The 26,967-nt window shown below is 41.8% G+C and overlaps 1 protein-coding gene and 1 long non-coding RNA gene across 3 annotated transcripts in view; one reads left to right on the plus strand and one right to left on the minus strand.

Moving 5' to 3' along the window:
• Positions 1-26,967, plus strand: part of srrm3 (serine/arginine repetitive matrix 3) — a 74,191-nt gene that overhangs the window by 30,541 nt on the left and 16,683 nt on the right. For both annotated transcript variants that reach the window (XM_044371178.1, XM_044371177.1), the window contains exons 2-6: positions 7,859-8,166; positions 18,433-18,534; positions 25,601-25,702; positions 26,255-26,335; positions 26,848-26,916. In XM_044371178.1, the coding sequence (XP_044227113.1) occupies positions 7,871-8,166; positions 18,433-18,534; positions 25,601-25,702; positions 26,255-26,335; positions 26,848-26,916 (650 nt within the window). In that variant the 5' untranslated portion in view covers positions 7,859-7,870. The remainder of the gene's footprint in view (positions 1-7,858; positions 8,167-18,432; positions 18,535-25,600; positions 25,703-26,254; positions 26,336-26,847; positions 26,917-26,967) is intronic.
• LOC122995810 overlaps positions 1-26,967 on the minus strand; it is a 59,208-nt gene that overhangs the window by 16,693 nt on the left and 15,548 nt on the right. The gene's annotated exons all lie outside the window — the stretch shown is intronic.

Below are 26,967 nucleotides of genomic sequence, written 5' to 3' on the forward strand. Positions count from 1 at the left end.
CCTCCCAATGTCTCAGACAAGCTGTATAAAATATTATTTGCAGATAACACAAGTGTCTTCTATTCACATAAAGATCCTGATACCATAAGATCGTGTGTGTGTGTGACTATCACTGATTCATTATACTTGTGTAATAGATGGGTGTTCATGGGATGCATCGTTGTTAAGTGCTATGCTACATCATGTCTCCATTTTTACTATGTCTAAACTTATTGATAGATACATTCAAATTATGTATTCTACATTGCTGTAATTATGTCCTGTAATATGCTGCCTGGAGAATGCCACTTATCAAGCCCCTGGAGGGTTTTTAGGCAATTCTCCTTCACATTCCCTTGCAAATTATATATTGCATCCTTTTAAAAATTTTTTACATGTGTAAATAAAAAAATGCAACTAAGAAATGAAATGAATCATAGACCTGAGTTCATCTTTCGCCTGCCAGTGACCCCACTAATTGCATCAGAAGCAGTCCTATGCTAATCACTTCTCCCCTGAGACCCTGCAACACAACACATGGCAACACAGTGGCATTTATGAGTTTGAGCAGTGTGACTGTAGTTGTGCCACTAGCCAGCTGGAGCAGACGTAAACCAGCTGAAGAGAGATTAAAAAAAGCACAGTTTGATCCCGGAGGAGCAAGGGAGGGTGAACTATTCAAAGCCCTGTTCTGAGTTCGAAAGTGTGTTCCTCTGGATTGTCAACCCACAGCTGAACTGTGTGCCAGGATGAGCCCAGATGTTACATTATAGACAGCAGCTCTGTCTTCCTCTGTGGTAACTCGCAGTATTTCTCTGTCAAAAATGGGACATGAGTTGGTTTATTTCTGTCACGCTGTGTCTCTGAGGTTGCCAAGGATGTTTCTCCACCAAAGGCCAAAATTGTTCTCGTATCATCGGCTCACGCTGTATCTCTCTCATACCACTCATTAGTTCAGAGTATGTTGATACGAGCCATTTTATCATCCTGTTTGCGTTATCTGCTTGGCTCCAAATGATGCATAAAGTGGTTCTTGCTAGTAGCTCGACACATGAAAGTGTAGTTTTTTGCAGAGCTTTGCATCTGAGAGAGGAGCCATTTGCAGTTTTAAATGCTATCACTGGAATCCTTTAACACAGCGACATCAACTAGGCTCCAGAAATTGTTCCCTCCTCTGCTTTAGCTTTCTCTTTCTCCCAAATAGAGCAGAAATCTCTCTCAACTAAAGCTGCACTCTTATGAGCTCAGTGCTACAGCTCCCTAAAGCACCAACAGCAAAGTAAATGAAGCATTTCACAGAAACTACTCATTCTTTTGTGGGTCTGACTCTAACCCAATGTCTCTTTAATAAAGGCAGATAAACAGTGGGCTGTGCCTGGGCATAAATTTACCAAACTAGGGCAGCTGTTTGTTGAAAATATGTCTCAATTGTCTGTAAAATATATAATAAAAATAAATAATATGACATAATATAAAAGTTTATCGATATTATAGTATTTAGTATGTCTCACTGTGGCATGCTTAATCACAGAAATCCAACCGTATTCATTATATACAGCAGAGTGAGAGAAATTTGGCATCAAAACTTTTGATCCCCTGTTTAAACTTCAAACAAGGCCACTGTGCACAACTAGCTCTGCCCTCTTTTGTATTACCATTCCTCAGACCTCTGCTGCTCATTTTGTATGCACCTTCTATCCGGCTACGATTAAAAAGAAAAAAAAGGTGAGGCTGCTTGTTTTCCGGCACCCAACAGCAATCCAACGTGCCTGGAATGAAGACAGCTGACCTTGAGAGAGCTAAACACATCCTCTGGGTGCCAAAGTGATAAAAACAAAACACAAGCTTCCAGCCGAAGGGCAGATTATTTTGGAGGAAAGGTGTGATGTAGAGCGGGAGATAGGAGACAGAGAGAGAGGGGGAACTTTAGTGAACACTGTTGGCAACAGTCAGTTAGAGCAGATACAGTTGGGTCTTACTAAGACATGTGAAGTATATCCAGAACACCTACTTTGACTCAGAATATTTCTCGTTCTACAAGGAGGAAAAAGTTTGAGTGATAGCCACCCAGGATGTTTTGTCAGCTACTCTGCCAGTCTCAACCAAGGTCAGGCCCCCTGTTACTGCCACCCTACAATCATGGTGGAGTTGTAGCCACAGCTGAGTGAAATCCAATCATTGGAGCTTTTGTGCACAACATAGAGTGACCTAGCATGCTATGATATAGGGGCAAAGGGTGAGAGTGGGAGAGAGAGGCAGAGAGAGCTGGCCTTAAGTGAGGTAAATGGCTCCAAAGAGACCAGTCCCGTTTCTCTGCTTTTTTCTTCTGAGTGTGGCAGGTGAAATGGAATTCACTTAAACAAGTCTAAGATTTTCTTAGGCACAAGAGAAATTGAAGCACGCTGTTGTTTTTTGTGTTTTTACACTGTAATTGCAAAGGCAGATCCATTAACCTTTCAACAAGATAAGATGGAAGTAAAATTATTCCCGCAAAGTAGCTGGATTGCTGCTGTGTCCAGCAGTAATGCAACCATCTTTAAGAGACATCTTTACCTTCCTTATTGATGTTATGTCAGTGTAATGGTTGATACACAAATCAATACAGAGCAGCCTGCAATCAACCACCAGCCTAAACTCTTTGTGTCTGATACCCAATATTCATTTAAAACTGCAAAGAATATTTTTTAGAATAAAAAAATCACAAACTGAATCTTTTCTCTCTCTCCCAATGCTGTATCTGCAGTATTTACACTAACAGGTCTATCAAGACTGAATGTGCAGATGGCCATACATATGTTATGTACTGAAAGTGCTCTGCTGCATAGACTCACTGTGTAAAAAACTGCACTGTGAAAACATATTGTATAAAGACTCAGCTGCATGTTTTCCACAATGCGGTAGTACATTGCTAAACTCTTCCCCCCTCGATACCATTGACAGTGATTGTATTGATAGTTATAAGTATTGATAGTTGATACCTAGTTGCAATGTTTCATCTTGTAATTGGCAGTGGTGGAGAAAGTACTCAGATCCTTTAATTCTGTAAAAATACCACTAAATATTATTAATTAAAAATATTCTATTACAAATAAAAATCTTCTTTCAAATCCTACTTAAGTACAGTTACAAAAGTATTTTCAGCAAAATACACTTGAAGTATCAGGTTCCACAGAAAAACGTCCCGTGATATATTATCATATACAGTTTGATATTATTAGATTGTTTGATGCATCAATACACAAGTAGCATTTAAAAGGATACGTTCAGGTCTGTCTCAATACAATACTGGTGTGCCACTATGCACGTGGAAATGGGTCTTGGTTGTGTAACATTTCCTTCTTTCCATACTGAGCCTGAAGCTATTTCCTTGGGAACGTGACTAAACTGTGAGAGATGAGGAACATAATCCACAGCCCTCGTTATGGGCAAAAATGAATGAATGAAAGTTCAGCTGATGCTAAAATTAAGCTTCTGCAATCTGAGTTAGCAAAACCGAGTCATTGTCTTCCAAAGTTACAGTCTGTTAAGTACGAAATTCCCCCTTTTGTTTCCCCTGATTGTTCCTTGCAAAGCTGCAGCAGAGGGTTACATTAAATACATTATATACAGTACTAGTCACACATTTACTTATTCAAGTGAATAGGAAGGTGTGTCCACACTTTTGACTGGTACTATGTATACAGTTAAGTTTTGTCCAGTGGTTCCTAATCCAGGGGTCAGGCTCCTCCAAATGTTCAAATGGCTGGGAAAGAGTGAAAAAAGCACACATTTCTGATACACAGATTTGTTGATCTTAGCTTTTGTTTTCATAAAATACTTTGTTTTAGTTTGTTGAGCCTCGAACAGTTATTTAAAGATCCCCTCCAGACATGTTTCAAGTATAGAAGTATAAATATAGTATAAAAGTATAAAAGTACTCTGCTCTGAATAATAGTTTGTGTCTGATATGGTTTTTCTATTTACTTAATTAGACATTTTTATAAATGAAATCGACTCCTTCTTCCTCATTGAAAAATCCAGACTCGATGAATACACAATAAATTTCATTTAAAAAGTTTAACTGCTGGATGCATCACTGCAAAGTCTGTTCTCAGTATATGTAGTAGTGTATATAATGTGATGTCATAAATCAGGCTCCTAGGTTTCCCTCTTCAGCAGATGAATGTGAAAACAGCCTTCTAGTGTCAAACTCTGCACATACATCGATCTGCATAGTGAAGTTCAAACATCCAACTGAAGTAACAACAAGCAAAACACATTTTTGAGTGGAGGAGGACTTTAAATGAAACCATCTTTAGAGAATTTAGAGGCTAAATTTCTCTTTTGTATAGCTGCTAACAACTTCTACACAACTGAAACAAGGCGCCCCATTTCCTCCAAGTAAATTTACTTTCTACCACTTTCTACCACTAGTAATTGGTTTATGATGCTACATTTCATAGCTGGGAATTATGTTTATTTCACTGCAATTAAATGAAAACAAAATGAGAACAAATTGCAATATAAATATCGTCATAGTAAATATGTTAAATAGGTTTTTCTCATCAGTACAATTTGTGTTGGTGATGGATTATATTACAAACCGAATCATTTCATTACAAACAGGAAATCGTTGACCTGCTTTCTGCTTTCATTTCTCCCAATTTGGGAGCCTCTGAAGTTGATTCCTTGTGTAAATTAGCTTCTGATGATGCAGGCGTTCAGCCGGTAATCTATCCGTCTAAAGAGGTAGGCAGGCAAAATAATCAAATATCCCAAAAGAGAGCAGCTCACAGGGACTACAGAGTATTGTACAAATGACGCCACTGACTTCTTGATAATGGTATATTTAGATAAAATCCCCCATGGAAAAAAGGAAATAAAAATCACTATAATCACACTGTGGCTCAAGTCCAGGCAATCCCCTCTCTAATGTCTCATTAGCCTAATGCAACATTAGATTCCTAATGACACTAAGATTTTTTCACTGTGTGGCCACGGTGAATGTTATCCTTATTAATTGAGCTTTAAGTACGCAATCCATCTATGGTATGTATCAGATGAGTCAGCCATGTGTGGGCTACCAGAAACCATGTATTTAAGAGATCATGATGCTCGTATGGAAATAACAGCAAACCTTCAACATTTAGTTAGGGCGCATTCACTCTGACTGGGTGTTATTTTACTCTACGGGCTTGTTTTGTTGCATAAGGTGAGATGTCAGCAGAACACAGGCTGCAGTGCCGACACAGCAGCGGCATCCAATCAAGCAGACAGTGTAGGAAACCACGGGCAAAGGTTAAGAACAGACAACTGGAACCATCTTCACTCAATCGACGGAGAGAAGGAACGAGGTGATGGCTCTTTTATTTCTAACGGCCATTAGTGTCATTGCTTCAAAATGGAATATTGAATGTTCAAGTACATTTTATAACTGATGGTGACACTCAGTGCATGCGGCAGGACAACTTCACTGGGCATAATGACTAATTACAAACAGTGTTTGTTGGGATGTGACAGTCTAACACGCCCTTGCAATAATAGCAGAGGAGGTTGGCGCCACCATTAATACAGTAGCTAAAGATAACCTTCAGTCCCTGTAGAGGACTCGCACACAATTAAAGTGTGTGCTCTGCTGCCTTATCAGCTCGCTGACAAGTCTCCCTTTCTGCTCTGATTTTTTTCATTACACAATTAAATGATTTAGTTGTTTTAACTTGAAAGAGAACAGATTTTTTGCGTCCCTCCCCCTTCCCCTTGGGAACAAAAGGAAAGGCAGCGGAATGATGCATTAGTATAATGAGACGGCTCTATAGTTACAGCATGGATTTAACACAGACTGAGGCTTGGCCTGCAGCTTTGGACTCCCACATCTGGTGTTGTGGAGAATTTCATTTGAGATGGGAGGGTCCTTGCCCACAGATTTCCCGATGATATCTTCATTTTGTTTAAGCTTGGTACAGCTGAATTTCAAACGGCCTCTCATGTTGGGAAGGGTGCACATGGTGAAAATTGTGGGGGGTTTTTTACCTGGAGTGACCCAGTGGCCAAGACATGATGTCCGGCACAAATGTGATTAGCCGTGGTTCTCCCCTCTGGCTAAAAGATCCAGACCTAAGCAGTCCAGCTCAAGCTTTCACAGCCACTGACCAGCTGGTTTAATTAAAACAAACTGGAATGTCAAGAAGCAGGAAGAATCATGTTTCCGCTCTGACATTCTGGCTTAATTAATAGAAAACAAGGTTGTATAAATTTACTTCATTCCAAGCTCATACCGGAAGCCTTTGTGGTGTTCCTGTCTACCTGAATGTCATTTCAAGTCTGTTTTGATCGATGAGAGCCTTTCTCCCTGGAATCTTCTACAGTGTTGCTTTGTGATGAGCGTGTGCAGATGAGAGACTGCTGTCACGGAATATCAAGTGCTGATTTACTGTATAATAGATTCAGTGACGATGCCTCCTGCTGTCCTGCCACCTGTTCTGTCAGCCGAGAGCCGTGTCGCTACGCACGGATCCATGGCTCGTTTACCAGCAAGCAGCACTTCAAAAACAAGCATATCACTATTAACCAGTCAAAGACTTCCAGAAACCAGCTCAAATAGAGAGAACCGCCTTCCTGCATGGCACAAGCTGCTTGCACACTCACAATAGTCAGATAAAATAAGTAGGGATAAGATGTGCCTGTGGTCCTGCAAGTTTGTCCGTCCAGCCTCAGTGTCGTCCTGTCTTGGGTTTGCTATGTGCGACAGTGATGAAGTGCCTCAGCTGGGCTCGTTTGGCTCCTCGGTGAAAAATGAAGCCATTAGTTGTAGAGGGAGAGGAGGGGTGCTGGGCAGCCGAGGCTCCTGGGCACGTGAAGGCCTTCCTTTTTTCCCGCATGTTTCACGCTGGCCCTAACAGGACAATTCATCTTAATCAGAGCCCAGTCCATGCAGCACTTGTACAAGATGACTTTTTATTCACCAAAATGTCAACCTCATCATTTCATCAGCAAACGAGCCAGAAACTGAAAAGTCAAAAAAGTCAAAAATGAAGAATGCATTCAGGGTTGATACAGTTTTAAAGATGAACACTTCCCACACTCTTTACTGTTGTCTCCCAGTCTGTGTTGTTAAGCTGCTTAGCATCTAACACTCACATCCTCCTTTCACTGTCATGATGTATGCACGGTATACAGCTTCAATTTGGTCCAGGAGATGAGAGAGTTTTATAGAGGAATTCAACTCTCACTGTCTCCCCCCTAACCTGCCTGTGGGCGCTACTGGGCTGTTGACTCATGGAGCAGACATTGCTGCCAGCGCTGTCGCTAGCAATGCATGTCTAAATGTACTCATGATCCAAAGTGTGTGTGTGCGCGTGTATACAGTATGATGATGTGTATGTGTGTTTGCAAAGAGTACTGCTCAGCTCAGGCAGAAACGCTGCAGCCTGTCCAGAGATATTAACATCAAATCACAAACGGCTCACCTTTCGGTGTGTATTGTCTAGTATCTAACTGTTTGTGGCTTGCTGTCCGTCCAAATACAGTTTTGTACAGACAAAATGTGGGTGTGTATGAGTGGAAAGATTTGTAGTCTGTTGGCAGCTTTGTGGTTGTTAAACGGGAGTCCAGGGACTATAAAGAGTCCTTCATGGGATTCTACTCAGTCTTCAAGATGAAAAATATCCTACATTTCTATTTTATTTTACTAAATGTGTTCCTTGTGTATAAGAATAACTCACTCTCACTACTATAAGCAGTGCATAGAACTGAGTACTAAACTGACAACCAAAATCCTCCCCAATGAGGGTTCTTGGAAAAATTGGACGTTAAATCATTAACATGAAATGAGACTGCCAAAATTCATTGGACTGCCTAGTGTTCAGCTGACAATTTCTCTTCATCATCTGTGTCTCCACAGAGTACAGTCATCATGTACGATGCGGCGAGGGTGCCATCTCCTAAGGATGGTGCAAACGGGATGGCCCAGCCGGTGGTCCCTGGAGCAGGAGCAGGAACAGCTGCAGGATCAGGAGGGCCGACGCCAACGCCGACCACAGTCCTACAAGCTAAAACTGAAGAAGGACAGCCAGATACAGAGGAGGATGAGGAGCCCAAAGTGGAGCCAGTCCTGGTGAAAAAGCCATACAGAGAGATCCTGGACCATGAGAGGAAGAGGAGGGTTGAGCTTAAATGTATGGAGCTCCAAGAGATGATGGAAGAGCAGGGGTAAGTGAGATGGGATGAGCCCAAAAACCTCTAAGGTGCACTGAATAAATATTGTTTCAACAAGCTAGTAAGCACTCCAGTTGCACTGGGTGTTTGATGTCAACTATCATTATTGTTTTCAGAGGAATGGTAGTTGTTTATCTTTTCTTTACAATTCAGTTATTGGGGAGCTAGTTTGAGTGCAAGCCATGAAAGCTTTCTCGGTGTAATAGAGAACTTGACATTGACAGGTATATACCTGTAGGGGTGTAGAGTTCACAAGCTGCACCGAAACATTACATTCAAAATCTGTTGCCTGCCAAAAGTCATTTTCATTGCAATATTGGGAAGAAGAAAAAAACAAGCCCCTGCAGAGGGGTGTAGGGTGCGTGTAAGGGGGGTGTTTTTGTTAAGAAATGGTGCATAGCAGCTGTGTTTGGGCCCTTCGGAGCAGCATGGTATGGAAATGGGTTGGAATCAGTTGTGGTAGCTGTCTTTTTTTCCCTTTCCTTTCAAAGCAGTGCATTCTTGTATGATGCTCGTATAATTATGTGATGGAGAGAGCAGTAAGGAACAAATCTGCCACAAATTAAACTTAATGTCCTCATGTGGGTGGTATAGGAAGGCCACAGCTGAGTATATTAAATACATTTGGTTGGAAGATAGCACATTAGGTCAGTGTGATGCTCTGGTCCTAAGATAATTGTTTCCCAGAATAAGACACAGTTCAATATTAGGTGAAGAGTCAGAGAGAACCATCAGGACACTTCAGGGACCTTTTTGGCAGAGACCTGGGTGCTTCCTGCTTGTTCAGGTGTCCCCCATTTAACATAATTGGCAGTGTTCACAATCAGCAACTCAGTGAAGGATCATGTTGTCACTGCTCCGGTGACTCCTGCTTGCTGGTTGGCTGCTTGCAGAGAAGCAGGCTGGGAAACTACATGTACCAGAGGTGACACAAAGGTTTCTACACCATCCCCTAGCCAACAGTGGGATTTAGCCGGATCAGGAACCAGGGTGTGCTGGGAATATGGCCTTTGAAACTGTGAGAAAGAAGTGGATGCAGAAACGTTGTGATTAAAAATAAGTCTACATATCTTATGAATTCAAGCTTTTGAATAAATTCTCTTCATGTGTACATAGTTTGGCAAAAACATGAAAATGACTTACTGGTTTGAGCAGGCACTGGTGGGAAGTAACTATTTACTCGAGTACTGTACTTAAGTACAGTTTTGAGGTACTTTTATGCTGCTTTATACTTCCACCCCACTACTATACAATACACTATTCAAAGGAGAATATTGTACTTTCTACTCCACTACATTTATTTGACAGCTTTAGTTTCTTTTCAGATGAAGATTTGACACAATATATAATATAACAAGCTTTTAAAATACAACACATTGTTAAAGATGAAACCAGTGGTTTCCAACCTTTTTGGCTTTTGACGTCTTACATAAAGCAGTGTGTAGTCGGGGTCACATTTCAGATGTCTATGAGTTGTTAACAGCTCCATCAAATAGTGATTTTTCCCTCTAAACTCCTCACATGCTTTCATTTCCATAAATGTTCAAATGATCCAATATTTCACCAAAAATCAAAGATTAGAGAAAAATTCCTAAAAGTGTATTTGTGTATCAGAACTGTCATATATAATAATACATCACAGAGGGACCATACAAGTGCTTTTACTTTAATACTTTAACTATATTTTGAAGTAGGATTTTCATTGTATTTTTACATTGCTGTATTAAAGTAAAGGATTTGAATACTCCTTCCACCACTGGAGCAGGTAGGAACGACAAATCCTAGTAATCCCTAGAACCAACATTGCACCATGTAGCTTCATCTGTGACACACATTTCACCTCACAGATGAAAATGCTACACATGCACACAAATACACAAACACTATTTCCAGGGTTCATACATGGAGATACATGCAGATTCATACATCAGCAGCAACCTTTTATGCTTCACAATCTTGTGCGTGTCACCAATGCACCATTACTCATCCCTGACGTTGCTGCATATTTGCAGCCAACACTTGAACTTTGCATTAACGGCCTTATCCTCAAGTAATGGTTATTAGTGAGGTTGCCATAGAGACAGTCAAGGAAGAACACAGGCCAGCCCGGCTTAGTCTGTTTCATTAGCATGATACGTGTCCTCCAGCACAAAGTTAGGAAGAGCTCATTGCATACTAACGCTATGGTGACTGCAGTCGGCTCAAATCTACAATCCTGGGGCTTCTCTCAGGCTGATCTGCACACACACACACACACACACACACACACACACACACACAATGCTGCTTGAATAACCACAGCTCGCAGGCAAACTCCAGGCTAGCTGAGACTGTAATTAATGCTGAGTTCTGTGAAGCTCACTTTCCCACTGATACCTCGTGACATTTTATTCACATCACATTCGTCATTTATAGAAAGCTAGCTAATCCTTAATAGATTAGGGAGGGGTGATTTAATTGAATAAAGGGGAAGCTAATTATCAAAGCTTGATACGAGAGGTGACTTGAACACTGTTTAATCTTTCTAATAAAATCAGTTATACCTACTATGATATCACCAAGCCTCTGTCATTACCTTCCCCCACTGATCGTACCATTTTACGGTATGAATTAAATCAGTGCTCCTGTTGGGTTTTTTTTTTTTTTAAAGGTGGAGATAGATTACACTCAAGCGGGTAGCTCCAGGTCTGAAAAGTGAAGTGAAGTTAAACCTGCATTCTCCCTAATAGCCAGCAGGGGGCGACTCCACTGGTTCCAAAAAGAAGTCTGATTGTATTGTATGGAAGTCTATGAGAAAATGACTTTACTTCTCACTTGATTCATTACCTCAATAAACACTTTCCTAATGAGTTTATGGTCTCAATCGCTAGTTTAAAAGACTTCTTCAATACAGCATGATGTTCATTTTGCAAATTATGGTCCCATTTAGAGTAAAATAGATGATAAAGCAGGGTATGCTTTAAAGTGTGGCTACCTTGTGATTGACAAGTTGCTACCACGGCAACAACGTTGGTCAGGTAACGTAACTATGGTGTAACCATGGCCCAGATTCACAGAATATAGGCGTAGCTGCTGCTATTTAAGTGTGCGTTTCAGTTCATGAAGGTTAATTGTAGCATTTTGGTTCCCTAAAAAAGTCTTCAGCGTTTGGTTTTACGAAAAGACCCCCTAAGGAGTCAGATATTCAGTATTTATGGTAAGTAAACTTTGTGGTACATTTAATGGTTTTAAACCTGTTTTTCATTAGCAAAAATTAGCAATTACCATTATCACAGTTAACCATAGACTATAAATGCACTGTGCTAACCAAGCTAGCAGCTAGCGTTAGGGTCAGCTCCACCATCTTGTCCAAATATGGTCACTTCTGGCTCCAAAAATCCAAGATGGCAACAGTCAAAATGCAAACTTGAGGCTTCAAAACGGCAGTCCATGGTGGCTACGTCCATTATTTTTTTACAGTCTATGATTACACTTCCCTTCCCTTTTCTTCCACTCGTTTTTCTCCCAGTCCCTCCTTCCCTGAGCATGACTGGACTTGTCAGGCAGTGGGTGCTCATTAAGACTGCAGGACTATGATAGATTGATGTAGCTTAACAGAAACTGCTGGACTTTACAAAAAGAAGAGAGAATATGGGGTGTGCACTGCTGCCATCTGTCAAGGTCCCTCATCTCCTGGCCTGCAGTAGACATAGTTGCTCCTGGTTTGAGAGTAATGTAAAAGAGTCGTGATGTCTAGTGGAACAGTGCAGAGGCAGGCAGCCGCTCAGCTAATGATGACAGAATACAAGGAGACCAGACACCCGTGCTGACCAGCTCCACTCACTCATCAGACTGCACAGGCCTGGCTGGCAGACCGTTGTACTTGAAGGACGGCGACCACTCAGCCTCTGGGCGGACTCAAGTCATCTTGTTAAGCTATAATAAAAGCAGACTCTCATTTGCCAGCTTGGCTCAGCACATCTCCCCCTGCCTCTCCAATTTCTAATGTGCCTCTTTAAATGAGAGAGTGTGTGTGCATGTGTGCAGGATTAAGGGATAGAGCGGGGGATGAAACACAGGGACAGAGAGGGGGAGCGATGCCAGGCATTAGACACAATTAAGATGGTGGCTGGAGTCTGTTTTCATTTGTTGTGGATTTAAACCAGCGGGCTCGGCCTCCACGTCACCCCCCGAGTCCCTGTCCTGACTGAGGCCTCGGTGAAGGATTAGGCCGGGGGTGGGGCAGATCGTCAGACACTCCCCCCCACCCTTTGCATACAACCCCCCTGACCCAGCTGTGCTCTTCTCATGAGATAAGACCAGGATAAATAGTCTGTCATGAGTGATGGCCTCACCCTGGGAGCCAATTAGACGGGCTCAGCAATTAAAGGAGTCTATTCATTTCAGCCATCCAAGGCCTGGCAGCATCCCCCATTCATCAGGGCATCCACTGCTCCGCCGCTGCAGGGAACATTACCCTTTTATGTATATAAAGCCTTCACACATAGTTCCCGGTAAATTACTGGGATAATCTTTCAGGTACTGCTAGTAATTTTCATTATTCACACGCAGCTACAATCAGGAACGTTGCTGGAAAAGATGGGGCAATGGACAGTCCAGCAGATGGCGGTAACGCAACACTTATTGATGCCAACCGCCGTAAAACTCAACAGAAGAAGAAGAGGCCAAATGTACATGTATGTGGTGGAAGACGTCTCTTACAAGCACCCAGGAAGTGTGCCGGGCTTTGAAGCCAATTTGACAGAGTGGCCAAACTGTGGAATTACAACTTTCAGATCCACCTTGGGCCCAAAAAGCATTTTTACCATGCACAATCATGTGAAAAGGAGCGGCTGTAAAACGGTGGATATATTTTTTTGAGTGTCACAACCTCCGCAAAATGACTCTTTTCACTCTCAGAATTTGATCCATTCTGTCCAATAACATTTGGAAAGTCTAGAAGAGCTGCACGATTGAATTATTTTATCCCATTTAAGTTAGCAGAGGGCTAAAGTTAACAGGCTCGGCCAGCAGAATTCTCTGGTACACATGCTCTATGGGCGCATTGGAACAAAATCCAAAATTACGTTACATATACTGAATGTTTCAACAAATGCTTACCGTCTAATTTTCTGCAAGTTTGGCTACCTCATGATAACACAGCTCACTGACTGATTTCAAGCTCAAGTGCTGCTCTGCATCCAAGGGTCCAGACTCTATTTCAGGGGTGTTTTTCCACGCTAATTGAGGCATAATGATCGTGCATGATTTGAACTCCTGTGGTGTCTGAACCTTTTTCCAGCTCTCTAATGAGCTCTCTTCATGGCGCCTTAGTCAGTCTAAACTGCAGGCAGGGCAAGGCTCCCTTTATACACCTCACATATGTTGCCATGCATGCACGCAGACAAAGATTGGCTTCAAAGAGGCAGATGATATTGTCCATCCATAAAATGTGTGTTCAGCCTTCCTTATGCATGCATAAAACTGTATGTAGCAGCAACAGTGAATGTATTTTAAAGAAGAGGAAGATATTGCTCTTCCTGCTTCACCAAGCAGAAAAATTAGATGTGCATGTGTGTATTGAAAAATGTATCTGTTGTTTTAAAGTAGACCAGAGAGGTGTAGCCTGGCACAAGCAAAAAACAAAACACAACACAAGGATGTATAAATGAATTTGCACATTATAAGGACGTAAAAGCAAATCATTTTCAAGACAGAACAGTCTGCGCTGAATTGGAAAGAAGTTTATAGCTTTATAGCCGAGAGCTATATTGCTGCATTTTGGTCGCTGCTGCTGTGGTATTACTTTAGTAACATGTGCAGTGAGACTTTTTGAATTGCAAGAGATGTGAGTAGCTGGGATCTTATTAAGAGAGATGCTCTTAGAGCCTCTGAGGCCAGAGCAAATAACTATCTCTGCTCTGATAGAGGTTTCCCTGCAAGCCAAAGCCTGCGTCAGAAGACATAAGACGATTAGCCGGTGTCCTGAAAGACGACTGGAAACGGGAGGGAAAGCATCTCAGCAGGAGAATGACCCATTTTATACATTGTCAAGCCAATATAGCAAGTCCCATTCTAGACAGAACGGCTTAAAATGCTGTTGTTACAGGAGGTCTTAGAGAAGATGAGCAATCAGAAAGAGTGCCAGCGGCAGTGCAGATTGTGCTGCTCTAACCATTGATCTGCTAACAGTGTGGGGCAGGTGAAAAGGGCGGCTTTATATAGTGAGAGACGGGTGAACTTTCTTTTCTACTCTTTCTGTCTGGTCCCTCTACTATCTGTTATCTAACCAGAAAATCTATGACTGTAAAGTGTATCAATTGAAAATCCTCTCCACCTGAGAGTTAAACCATTTCGCTGTGGTACTCGGTAGGTCGTTTTAATTCTGCCCCTGAAATAGAAATGTGGGGGTGATCAGGTTTGCCTTCCCGTGTTCCCAGCACCATTCAATCTTACTAACTACATTGGCCTCCCTTTGCCTCTGTGTACTCTTTGCAGTGGGATTGATGGCTGAAGCGTTTCATAGGTGTGCAGCATTGCCAGGGGACGACTTGTGGAAAAAGCTCCTCAGACATCAAACACAGAGACATCACACACACGCAAACACACACCCACACGTTCAGGCGCGTCCTCATCAAATCGATGACTATCAGCGTAAGGACAGTCTCTGGGCCACAACTATTCATTTTCCAGGATTGTGAGTTAATGGGGGGAATCTGTGGGCGCTCGGAGCTGTCTAATTACTCCAATCAAGTTCTTTAATCGTGGTGATTTTTCACAGCTGGGGGTGGCGGGGAGCCCCTCGTTCTGATCAATATCCCCTGTCTCTCTCTCCACCCCAAATCACTGGGACTTTGCATGCTGCAGGCAATGGGCCTGGGCTAAATGGCTTCCATTTGGCTCCACTCGGCTAAACTCTCTGAACAGTCCCAGCTCACACACACACATACACACACACACATACACACCGAAATAAATGAAAATACACAAGTGCCATGCTCAGTTTAAATGTGCAGAGGAGAGATGTGTTGTTTCAGTGTACTCATCCTAATAGCTTCTGACAAACATCCAATATGCAGCCATTTACACAGATTGACTCAGCGCTCACTATGGATTTCTTTCTAACTTCTTTAAACACAACTCAAAAGTCTGGCCACAATGAAACAAAGAGTTGTTTAGACCTCTTTTTCTCCATAGATTTTATCTGTATGTGAACCCACCAACCATTCGCCAGGTTCCTGCATGCATTCAAGTGCTGTGGGGGATTCTTCCGGCCCACACTTCTAAACCCCAGGCTCTTTGTTAAGGCGGCACCACTGCTGGGTTTATATTCTCTGACTTTGTTTAGTAGGCTAGACTGATCAAAAAGAACCCAGCCTTTCTGTGCTTCACTCTGAAAAGCTGTGCTGAGCTTCAGAATCGAGCAATTCAGTGGGAGGATGGAGAGAGAAAGAGAGAGAGACAGCAAAGGTGAGGAGAAAGAGAAGCAGAAAGAGGAGGAGGAGATTCTGTGGGTCATATGTCAACAGAGGCTTTAGCTTCACAGGTTCTCACCCCTGTTTCCTTGCTTTAGCTGGAGTGTCAACAGAGATAGCTGCAGGCACTGACATCCTCACCATCATCAGCATAATGTGAAGGAGAGAATGCTACAGCCCTGGCGTCTGTTTGAAAAGGGTCTCCTTTTCTGAGCCTTCTTAACCTTATACCTATTGTACACCCTTCTTCGATCCACAACAGACAGCTGAAAGCATGCAGCGGCTGCTGTGGAGTTGTTTGGAAGCAACTAACGTATGGTGATGGGTGCCGCACCATGCATGGAAAGCCATGAATATAAAGTGTGTGTTTGTGGCCTCCATTGTGCTGAGTTGACAGCTGCTGGGCTGAGAGATTGCCTTACAGCAGGACCTGATGGTGCTGTCACACTGGCTGGGCCATCTTCTAACTATTTCAGTTCTCCATCACACTTCCCCTAATCTCTTTCTCTGCACTGTCAATGCACTGATAGCACCCAGCTCAGAATACACGATATCAGCTGCTCTATTTAATCAGAGAAAAGCAAACACTCCTCAGACAAATGCCATTTCCACACTGAAATGAGTCTCTGGTTAATTTACAATCCAGTTTGTAGAATTGGTCTTGCCATGAGCTGCAGTTAAAGAGAGAAACTCAGTTGCTAAGTATGAGTGTATGTTTCAGCACTGAGTGATGGACAGTTCCCCTGTTCTTTTACCCATTGCAAGTGGATCCCATGTCCCAGATGTTAACTCTTATTCATAAAAGGAAAATGAACTGCATGGCCAAAATTATAATAACCCACATGTTGTGGTGTTGTTTTTCATGGTTTGGGCTCCTGTAGGTCTTTTAGTTTCAAAGACGGACAATTATCTGTTAGACAATAATGTGTTTGCAACTTTGTGGCAGCAGTTCCAGGGCAGCCCTTTCCTGTTTTAACATGACAGTGCCCCGCTGTATGAAGCCAAGTCTATACAGAAATAGTTTTCTACTAAGCTGGTTAAATTTGTAAACTTCTTCCTCTCTGTTTAAGCCCTCTATCCAGACTAAAGTGTTGTTTTTGTCACCCCAAAACAGAGCTTTACCGAAAGCAGTCTCCAGAGTGTATCAGGCCATGACATAAAAACCTGGTCAGCTAAGTTGTGTCTGTCCTACTCCTTGCCAGATGTTGGCTGTAGCGTGCAGCTTTGTTGTTTGCCAACTAAAAAGAGAACGAAGAAAAGATTAAACTGTTTTTTTATTGATCAGGTGCTTTTGGTCCTGCCAAACGCTAGAGCAGACATAGTCTGAGTTTGGTGTGGATGAAACTGACTGGCCTGCACAGAGCCCTGACCTCAGCCCCATCCAACACCTTTGGGGTGAATTGGAATGCCGACTGCGAGCCAGGCCTTATCACCCAACATCAGTCCCCACTCTCACTGATGCTCTGCAGCCAGGTCATAAAATCTTGCCCAAATCCTTCCTAGAAGACTGGAGGCTGTTATAGCAGTATAGGTTTTTGAATGATATGTTTAACAAGCACATATGGGTGTCCACATACATTTGGCCATATAGTTGTATATGTAGTTTATTATATCAATAATATATTTTTGTATACATACTTTTCTGAGAATTCTGGTCCTCTATACATTGTAAATTTGGGTACAAGTAGTGATTCTCTATCTGAACATACTGCCACATCCCAGACACTCCACACACACACTGTTGTTGAATTTGATATCAACATTACAGTATATCATTAATGGTAGAGGCTTCCAGTCAGTCTGTGATGTCTGGCTCCTGGCCACACTTTCACAGCTTTATTAATTCTCTCCTTCCCTCCTCTCTCCTCCTCCTCCTCCTCCTCCTCCTCCTCTCTATCCTTCATGTTTCTCTGCCTCTGTAGCTCATTACAGCTCATTACCACAGCCAGAGCAGAATGTGTAGAGATGGTGTGGGGATGGCGTGAATACACCAGCCGATCGGCTCGGTATACAGCACACTTAAGACGCCATGAGCTGACCTGCGTATCAATCCTTTGAGAATCTGCAGAATAGAACGGGACAGAAGTTACTTCATTCTCTCAGTCGCACTTGTTCAGGCAGACTGGTTGAATTATTACGGTCTCCCTTGCAGAGCTCTCACCACTCACACAGCGGCAACCCTGTGTCAGAGGCTGTTACTTGTGTTATTCACAAACTGGGAGCCCAAAGCTGTATGTTTCAAAGACTGTGTGTGGGGGAGTGTTTGATACATTCATTATGTTCTGCACCAAATCGCAATAAAACTATTTTGATGTTCTGCTGTTGCACCCACTGACAGCAACAATGTACCTGAAAATGAAAAAAGACAGATATTCTCATTGAGAAAATATGAATATAAATCTACAATGTGGCACAGTAATTTCTCCTGTGTGCCACTGAAGCAGTCCGCAGTATTCTGTCAGCTTGCTGGAAACTCACCACGCTGCCCTAACAGCTACTCTCAACTCAGCGAATTACAGTGCTCGCTCATGGGATAAAACATTACACACGGTCAGGTTCAGAACAAGGAACCCGCCGGGGTTGGGAGAGTCGTCAGTGTGTCATCAGAATATACATCATTTGATTGAGTGTAATTTTCGGTCAGAACACAATCAGGAGACGGTCATCAGACTCTGTACTGCATATGGCAAATGTGACTGATGACGTCCCCGCTGCAGTCAATGCTGCTGCTTGAATTCACAGTATGTTCATAGGCTTTTACATGATCTCTGGTTAACTCTGAATGTGTGTTCATGTCCATCCACAGGTACACAGAGGAAGAGATTCGACAGAAAGTGAGCACATTCAGACAAATGCTGATGGACAAAGAGGGCGTCATCACCAGAGCAGGCTCAGACACACAACCAGTGTAAGTTACCAGACATCAGGTTTGATATCAGTAACATGTATATGCATGGTTTTACACCTTTCCTCCCTTTTTGTCATTTATTTTCTCCCTCTCCTTGCTTTTCCCTCACACTGTTTTTTTCAGCAACTTTTTAGGAAACACACAGTGTTTTGTATCCTTAGAGATAAATTAATTAAAAATGAATACAAATATATGACACTAAACAAACTAGACAAAAATAAATATCAGTGCAAGCAGAAATTGATTTTAAAAGAGGTTATGAGAAATGGTCTGCCAGCCTAATAATGTCTTCAGGCAGACAAAGAATATTGACCATAATTGCAAAAGTGCAATATATTTTAATTCGAATCCTTGGCTTTTGACTGATGATGTATACACAAGGAGTTGTTAAACCCTGGTGCTTTGAAAATAATCAGTAACATTTTAAAGTCTATTCTAATCTCTGCTGGAAGCCAATGAGGCAAAGATTGGCATGATAATTGTCAATTTGTTTAGTATTGAGTCTCGTTCTAGCTTTGAACGAGAGGTGGGAGGGAGAACGTCTCAGCATAGAATTAAAGAAACCAAAAAGAGATTAATGGTTGTATAGTCTCTGTCCAGATCCCAGAAAGAGACACATACACTCAGAAGGGCCACCGCCTCAGCTGTCAAAAACATGAGAAACGACAACAGCAGGATGTAGGCGTGGTAGCCCTCCATCATACCGCATGTGTGAATGATTGCGATAGGCAGTGTGGTGGTGGCGATGTGACCTGCTGTCTGTGAACTAATGACTGGTAATGACGCTGATGCTTCCTGTCTCACAGACCAGACTAATGATTCTCCCTCCTCTGCACCTCAGCCAATCTGACATATAACCAGCGCACGCTGAAATGAGGAGGCAGGCTGCAGAGTTATAGAGGATGCTTATGTACAGTAGAATGAGTGAAAGAAACATTTGAGGCCCAGAGAGAGAAAATTATATAGATACAGAAAGTTCTGTTTGTTTTGTTTTTCGCATTAGTTCACTCTCAAGGGCACTTCTGAGTCAATTTGGGATGTCAGAGCTTGCCTCAAATTTTGCAACACTGCCTCTCCAGAAAGGCCTTGATGTGGAAAATTGAAGAAGGTTGTAATTTGCAGAGTTGTTATCCCCCCAGCTCTCCCCATCCTCAGCACTCACCCAGGCCTTACACACACACACACACAAAACTACAGACCTCTATCTGCAGTAATCAACCTCCCGCTGACCAACACTGTGATTTTACAAGTAAAGTGCCTAAATCTGAATATGATAGCAAGCATGTTTTAATTAACCCGCGGGTTGGCCTTGGGGCAAATCTACGCTATAGGCCCTAACTGACCGACTCCCTCGATACTCACTGCCACGGGCAATAAGCAATGCCCCGCATTAATAGGTAATACAGTCAGGGACCCTCACATCAGTTAACGTGGGCTCAGGAGGGCCTTAGTGACAGTAAACAGCATGCATGTGATCTCATTTTAATAGCTAGGTTGTCTCACAGCGCTCCCCGTCTCTGAAACTAGGGCCCTGGTTTATTTCTTTTTTAATTTTCATTTTACTAGCTTTAAAATGAGATATTTTGATTGAATTGCAAATTTACGTGACTTGCCTGAACAAAGTTGGTTTTAGTAACTGAAAAAGAAAACTGAAGAACAAACAAATCAAGTTGTTGTTTTTAATGAACTTTTTTAATGGTGTTACAAATGTGTAAGAAACCACTGTTAAATAAAGAACCACAAGCCCTGCTGCTATAATTTTATTATGTTCCCAGTAGCCATTAATCTCAGTTTAAATTAGGTACAAAATGATGCTACTCAATTTAAAGCAACAAAAACCATGCTAGTGGCTCTGTGAGGCTATACTTAGTTGTGCTTTGAGCTAAATGCTGAAACTGAAACCCAGTAGATATATAAAGATGTAGATATTTATGTAGATTTTCTAAATGATAGGAGGCTCCATCATAACCTTAAATATACTGCTGCCTTCAGTGTGTTTGAGTTTGCTCAGCTGGGAGGTTTTATTCTGATGCCATCTTTTCCACAGGGACTGGTACTATTGACAGGCTAGGCCCCTCAGCTGCAGCTTAATACTCCTACACACTAGCAATAAACAGCCAGCAGTAAGCATGGATGTGCCAGCTCATAACTCTGTTTACCGATGTCCCACATTGATTTCCTGCAGAAAGGATAGGAGCGCAGAGTGAGAGAAGGAATGCAGCGTGTAAAGCCTTCCTGAGCCGTTCAGACTTACACACCTAGGCTGTCCGATCAGAGCGGGATCAATGGAGGAGCTGACCCTTGGCTTTACATAGCCATTCAATATCTGATGAAATGCCTGAGACCGACGTCTCTTCATCAGCTAATAGGAATATATTTCATTTCAATAAAAATGGATCTACTATTGGACTAGTGCAGATATCTAATCAGTGTGCATCCAGAACATGAAGGTTTTTTCCCCTGTGATCACAGAATTGATCAGCTCAGCTTAAACTCCCAACACAGTCAATCCTTCATCTTAATATGACCACCATAAAGTAGCTACGAGACTTGCCCCCTCCCTCATACTGAGGAGTAATCAATCTGACCTCCACCTACCTCCTCCCAGAATAACAAACTATAACTCTCTGCAGCAATAGAAATATATCCAAGCCTTTGGTGGCTGAGTGACTGTCTGAGAGGGGATGTGAATGAGCTGCATTGCTTTGTGCTGCAGCCCTGAGGAGGGTCTTGGCCATAGCCCATCACTGCCACGTCCCAGGCACAGTGGTTGAATTAGGAGAGCCTCCTGCCTCACCAGCACACCATTAAACACAGGGATACTCACTCATCTGCCTAACAGGGACGCTGTCTTGATCACAACCAGGCTGGACAGATGTCTCCGGCATATTGGAGGATGTCATCATTTAAAAGATTAGGGACAGGATGGGGAATTAGTTGATTTATCGCTAATGACTCAGCGTGGGGGCCACTAGATAATTTCAATTGTTGTTAATTGCTATTTTTGGCAGTACACTACATTCTCAACCCTACAGGGTCCTATGAAAAAGGCACAAAAACTGGCAGCTAAAAAGCAACTTGTCATTTTTGAAAGGCCAAATGCAAGTGTGTCACTGTCCTATGAATTTTCTTTATAAGTTTAGCTTTAGAGCACTATGATCTAAAAGAATAAACTCCTCATGCTTACTGAAACACCTTACAGCAAGGACACACATTGCGTCTGCTGAGCCAATTATGAATACTGTATGATTTGGGAACAAGTTGGAGCAAATCTGTCCCAGTCCAGGTCAGCTGGTGTTGACAGTCTGCAGATAAAATCACATAGTGCGTGATATGTAAAGACTCTAATCTGAAGTCTTCAAATCCAGTCGCTGCTAGTCATACGCATAAAGTTTTTGTTTAAATATGTTTGATATTCGCGACTGACATTGGCAACCGATGATGTCACTTGTGTGTTACACGAGGGAGACGTACCGGTATAAGCACACACAATAGTTGGTGTTCTTGCAGGATTTGCAGGGTCGTCTACTGACCATTGGTTCATAGTGTTGTCCAGTGTAATTACTCCTTCCTGACTGTCAAAGACTAAAAAAACAGGTTGTTGGAAACAATCTTTATGTGTGGTTTGTCCAGTCTTTATAGGTTTCAGCTAGTTCTTAGGTTTGTCCCAAGTTGTATCATTACTCAAAATGTTCCCTTTCCAATGTGATGTTCTCCCTTTTTGCATTGATAAATTGAGTGCCATTAACCTACTGCTTTATCTGAAATGCCATCTTGTCTACTGTTCACGACATTCTAACTTAATAGAGTTCAAGTTAAAACTCCTACTCTTATGTGAACTGTGTCACACCCTCACCGCCTACAGTTGTTTACTTCTCTCCTCAATTGCTGAGACTGTTGTTTTTGTTACTCGAACTCAAATTAACATGATTTTTGTAATGCAAGTTTATTCATCAGAGCTGGTATGGAGCTCACATTTTTCTGTGTGTATGTGTGCAGAAAGGGCTGTCATTGTGAAGCAAAGTTATTTGGCTGGTATTTGGCATTCCTGTGTGCCCAGTAGTGCTCAGCCAATTAAGGGCTCTGTTGCCTCGTCTCTTCCTAACAAACCGTCAGTCCTGTGCCCTGTTCAAACCCGCCACACACACTCTCCATGCAGATACTTTACACCACATACTTTGTCCGCCCCTCCTCTCTATCCTGATTCGATGTAAAATTTGCTCTGATAGTGGGCCCCATGTGTGTTTGATCTCCTTACTAGCAATGCGCTCTCCTTTGCTTTATTAAATTCTTGTCTGTGTGTTGCTGCGCCGTCTTCATCTCATTACCCCTGCCTGTTTTTATCTTTCTTTTACTAATGGAGGATGCTTGGGTAGTCATCAGGGTTATGTCTGTGTCATTGTTACTCTAATACAAATAACCTCTATGTCTACTGTACTTCTATATGCTGCATCTCTATGTAAAAACTACTAGAGTACTACCTGTTGGGTTTGCAGTGGTGGAAAGTAATTAAGTACATTTACTCAAGTATTGTACTTCAGTAAAATTTTGAGGTACTTGTACTTAATGCTACTTTATACTTCCACTCCACTACATTTCAGAGGGAAATATTGTACTTTCTACTCTACTACAATGATTACTATGATTATTATCATCTGACTCCACCCAAATGCACAGACCTACCGTATTTGATAGGATGTCTATAAGCCAATCACAGTGGTCCACATCATGTGGGTGCAACAGAGCCACTAACCCCTTTTTTAGCAAGCATGGCCGATTGTGAGGCAATGAGGAAGCGTATGACACAGTTTAATCTATTAATCATATTGTTTAAGTACATAATTTGTGCTGAGTAAATATGAGATGTTACATAACTTGTCAAAATATCATATGAAAGATTTGTAGCTTTTACTCAGGATTCTTTTTTTTTTAAATCTGTCCATTGGAATGGCCAGGCGATCTTAATGTTTGTTAGAATAATACAAAATATATATGCCATATGTTTTAAAGCACCACTTTATTCATTGATATGAGTTGACCATTCATGTAAAATAAATGAACTCATGTTTTTTGTTGAAAAAAAGGTTTCTCAAGACTTTTTATTGTTATTTTTACTGCAGGTGGTTTCTCACGTTCAAATTCTCCATCCACTGGAATAGACAGAAAAATTACACATAATAAAGTATTTTAATCAATTTTTTTGATTGCTAATGATTCATGAGTGCGTGTAGAGTAGAAATTCACCATTACAATCATTTTGGAACAAAGCATTTACATATAAATGAACGTCTGTTCCATTGAAGCCCTTGCCAAACGAGTTCACACAATGCTGATTAAGTCTGTCACCACCAGATAAATCTCTCTGTATTTCACACCATTCAGAGTTTTTAATCTGGTGTTGGGTTTGACATTCCTGCACTGGCTGGATGAATGCATACTGTGCATGCTCTTTGGGCAGAGCATGTGCACAGGAGCTAGACTTAGCTCTCTGCTACCTTGAGTGGGGATAAAATAATTTAATTATGTGTGGCTCTTCTACACTTTCCAAATGTTATCGGACCGAATGGATCAAATTCTGATAGCGAAACGAGTCATTTCGTTGGGGTTGTGACACTCAAAAACAATTTATCCACCATTTTACAGCCGCAACAGTACCAACAGAGTAGGCTACGGTGGAGTCTATGACATAGGCACTTGTCAACAGTGTTTTTGTAATTACTCTCACTGCCAGAAGGGGGAGACAAAAGTTTTGCACTCCACCTTTAAGGATCTGAATACTTCTTCCACCACTGTGAGTTTGTAACAATACTAGGAAGAGTTAAGGTCAGAGAGATGGGACTGCATGAGGCAAAATAATCAGAATGGTATGTTTTTCTATCAGTTTCTTAAGCTCTTGTGGAGCTAGCAAGGTCAGATCTGCTGGATCAGAGGAGGCCACATAAGAGGGAAGGAGGTAGTGAGGCAGGGAGGATTAGGGAGGAGGCTGCTGCCATCTGTCTGTATATAGAATACAGTATGTGTGAGAAATAAGTAGGAAGATATGAATCCCACAAGCTGAGCTGTAAGTATGAGAGACGATGATCCTCACTGCTGGGGTGAAATGTTAGTATAGTACACCCAAGTCTTAGGTGGTGTACTATGAGTTAGGTGACGGATGTGGAGCTAAGCAAAGTCTTTACTCATTACAATATGGATGAACATTTTTTGACATTTTTTTGATGGAGTGCCACCATTAGGTTGACATTTCTGTTTTTAGTTAAATATCTCAACAACTATTGGTTGGTTTGCCATGTAATTTGTGCCTCCCTCAGGATGAATTGTGATAATTTTGGCGATCCTCTGACTTTCCATCTAGCAGATGCAAAACTAATGACATTCCCATCAGCCTGAGCAATTTACTAAGGATTTTCATCCCTGTTTTAGGCAAAAAAACAGCCAAGCGGTGTTATTAATTGGTGTGATGGACCGCAACGAGACACCACTGAAAATTGTGTGTTTGGTCTCATGCAATATGTATTTTAAGGCGTTCCTGTTCAGAGGCGCAAAATGTGGGAGGAAGGGCATGGAAATTTATACAAATACCCCCAGCACCTGATTTATCACCGCAGACTAACCACTGTGGCAGAGGAGTATACGTCTGGAATTTAACATCCGAAAAAAGCAGGTGTAAAATCTGCGGCACAGTTTTAATGAACAAACAGAAACAGTGAAAGAGAAAGAGTTAAAAGCGAATTGACAGATGTATTTTTAAAGTTACTTTGCTGAATCTCACTGCTCGGCACCATAACAACAACAATTGTGTTTTTACACGACTTCACCTTTCTGTTTCCCGCCATGGCCACTTGCTTATTTTCCTGACTTTTAATGGTTCACAGCAGCCCAGTGTAATATGATTGTAGCATCCAGTAATTAAATACGCTGTTATATTACTTTTCATCTCTTTACACAAATGATCTAGTCAAAGGAGTTTGAAAGTTTAATAAAAGTAATTCAATCACTGCTGTTTTCATTGAGCTGACACACACACACACATTCCACATTTCTGACCCTCAGCTTGTGTTTTCAGGGTCAACCACCTGCACTATCGGCCTGACGAGTATGAAGAGGACCCTGAATTGGTTGGCTATGAAGATGGAGACTATTCCCATGATTACCACAGCGACAACAGGTCAAACACATTTTTAAGCACACACACACACACACACACACTGTATTATGGTGATGTGTTGACCAGCTCTTCACCCCTCAAGTGGTTAATTAAATCATCCATCTATCATCTCCTCACATGGCCTTTGGGTATTTACTTTGATAATATCCATAAACATAAAGCTGGTCTCAGGATAAAAATGCATGCACTCAGAGATAAACACCCACTCATTATTTACTGTATGTTTTGAAAAGCATAATGCAGATGGTCATTTAGATTTTGCTTCCTGCATTTGTCACATCACAGTAGAGATTTAATAAGTATAATTTCCCAGAAAGTGATTTCCTGTTTCCATTGTAAGGTATATTGCATGAATATTGTGTGTTATTGCAGACTGAATTAAGGAAATGAGAAAATAGACACTTATCGCTTGTTATCGACACGACAGCAAATAACTATAATCTAAATTTCATTCTTTCTGAAGATTATTATAATAACAATCACTTGCAAATCATTTCTGCCTTTCTCCTCCTCAATCTCACTCTTGTTTTCCTTTTTCTGCGGCCAATTCAGAATGAAGAGGAAATCAAGCAGCTCTCCATCCCCTCGTCCAAAGAAAAGGAAGAAGAAGAAATCTGGTCGCCGAAGGAGTCGGTGAGTGAAAGTGGCCTCTGTTGATGAAGTGGTTCAATTTTTCTCCTTTCCCCCCCCCCTACGCTCGTTGGCAGAATAATTACACTGTAGTTCTGTGAAATGGGATTCCAATTATTTTGGTGTGAATTTTGTGAACAAGCCATCAGATACTGCAATTGTGGAGAACGGGAAAAAACAATCTGTAGGGAGTGATTAGTGAAGCACAGTCTCATCTTCTGTTTTCTTTTGACGAGGTCAGCAAAAGAAACAGAGAGAGTGAGAAACTGAGAGAGTGTGTGAAGGAGAAAGTTACAGTGGTGCTAAAGAGAAGGAAGAATGAAAAGAAGGGAAAGGCAGAGAGATGAATTGAGCATAAAGAGCCTGTAAGAAAAATCTGCTGAGCTACTATCGGATGACAGCCTTGTTAACAATGATCCCCACTGAGGTGTAATCTAATGTAACACAATGATGAAAACACAACATTTAGTGGCAATCTGAGGCTGGCAAATGTGTCTCCTTCTCTCCGTCAATAGGTTTGGCAGCTCGTCACCCACTCGCAGAGAGAAGAAGAAAAAGAGTGGGAAGAAACACAAACGCGACAGGTGAGTGTGTGTGTGTGTGTTTGTACGTGTGTGTGTGTGAGCGTCGTCAGC

Source organism: Thunnus albacares, chromosome 13, assembly GCF_914725855.1.
Source record: "Thunnus albacares chromosome 13, fThuAlb1.1, whole genome shotgun sequence".
Taxonomy (NCBI): Eukaryota; Metazoa; Chordata; class Actinopteri; order Scombriformes; family Scombridae; genus Thunnus; species Thunnus albacares.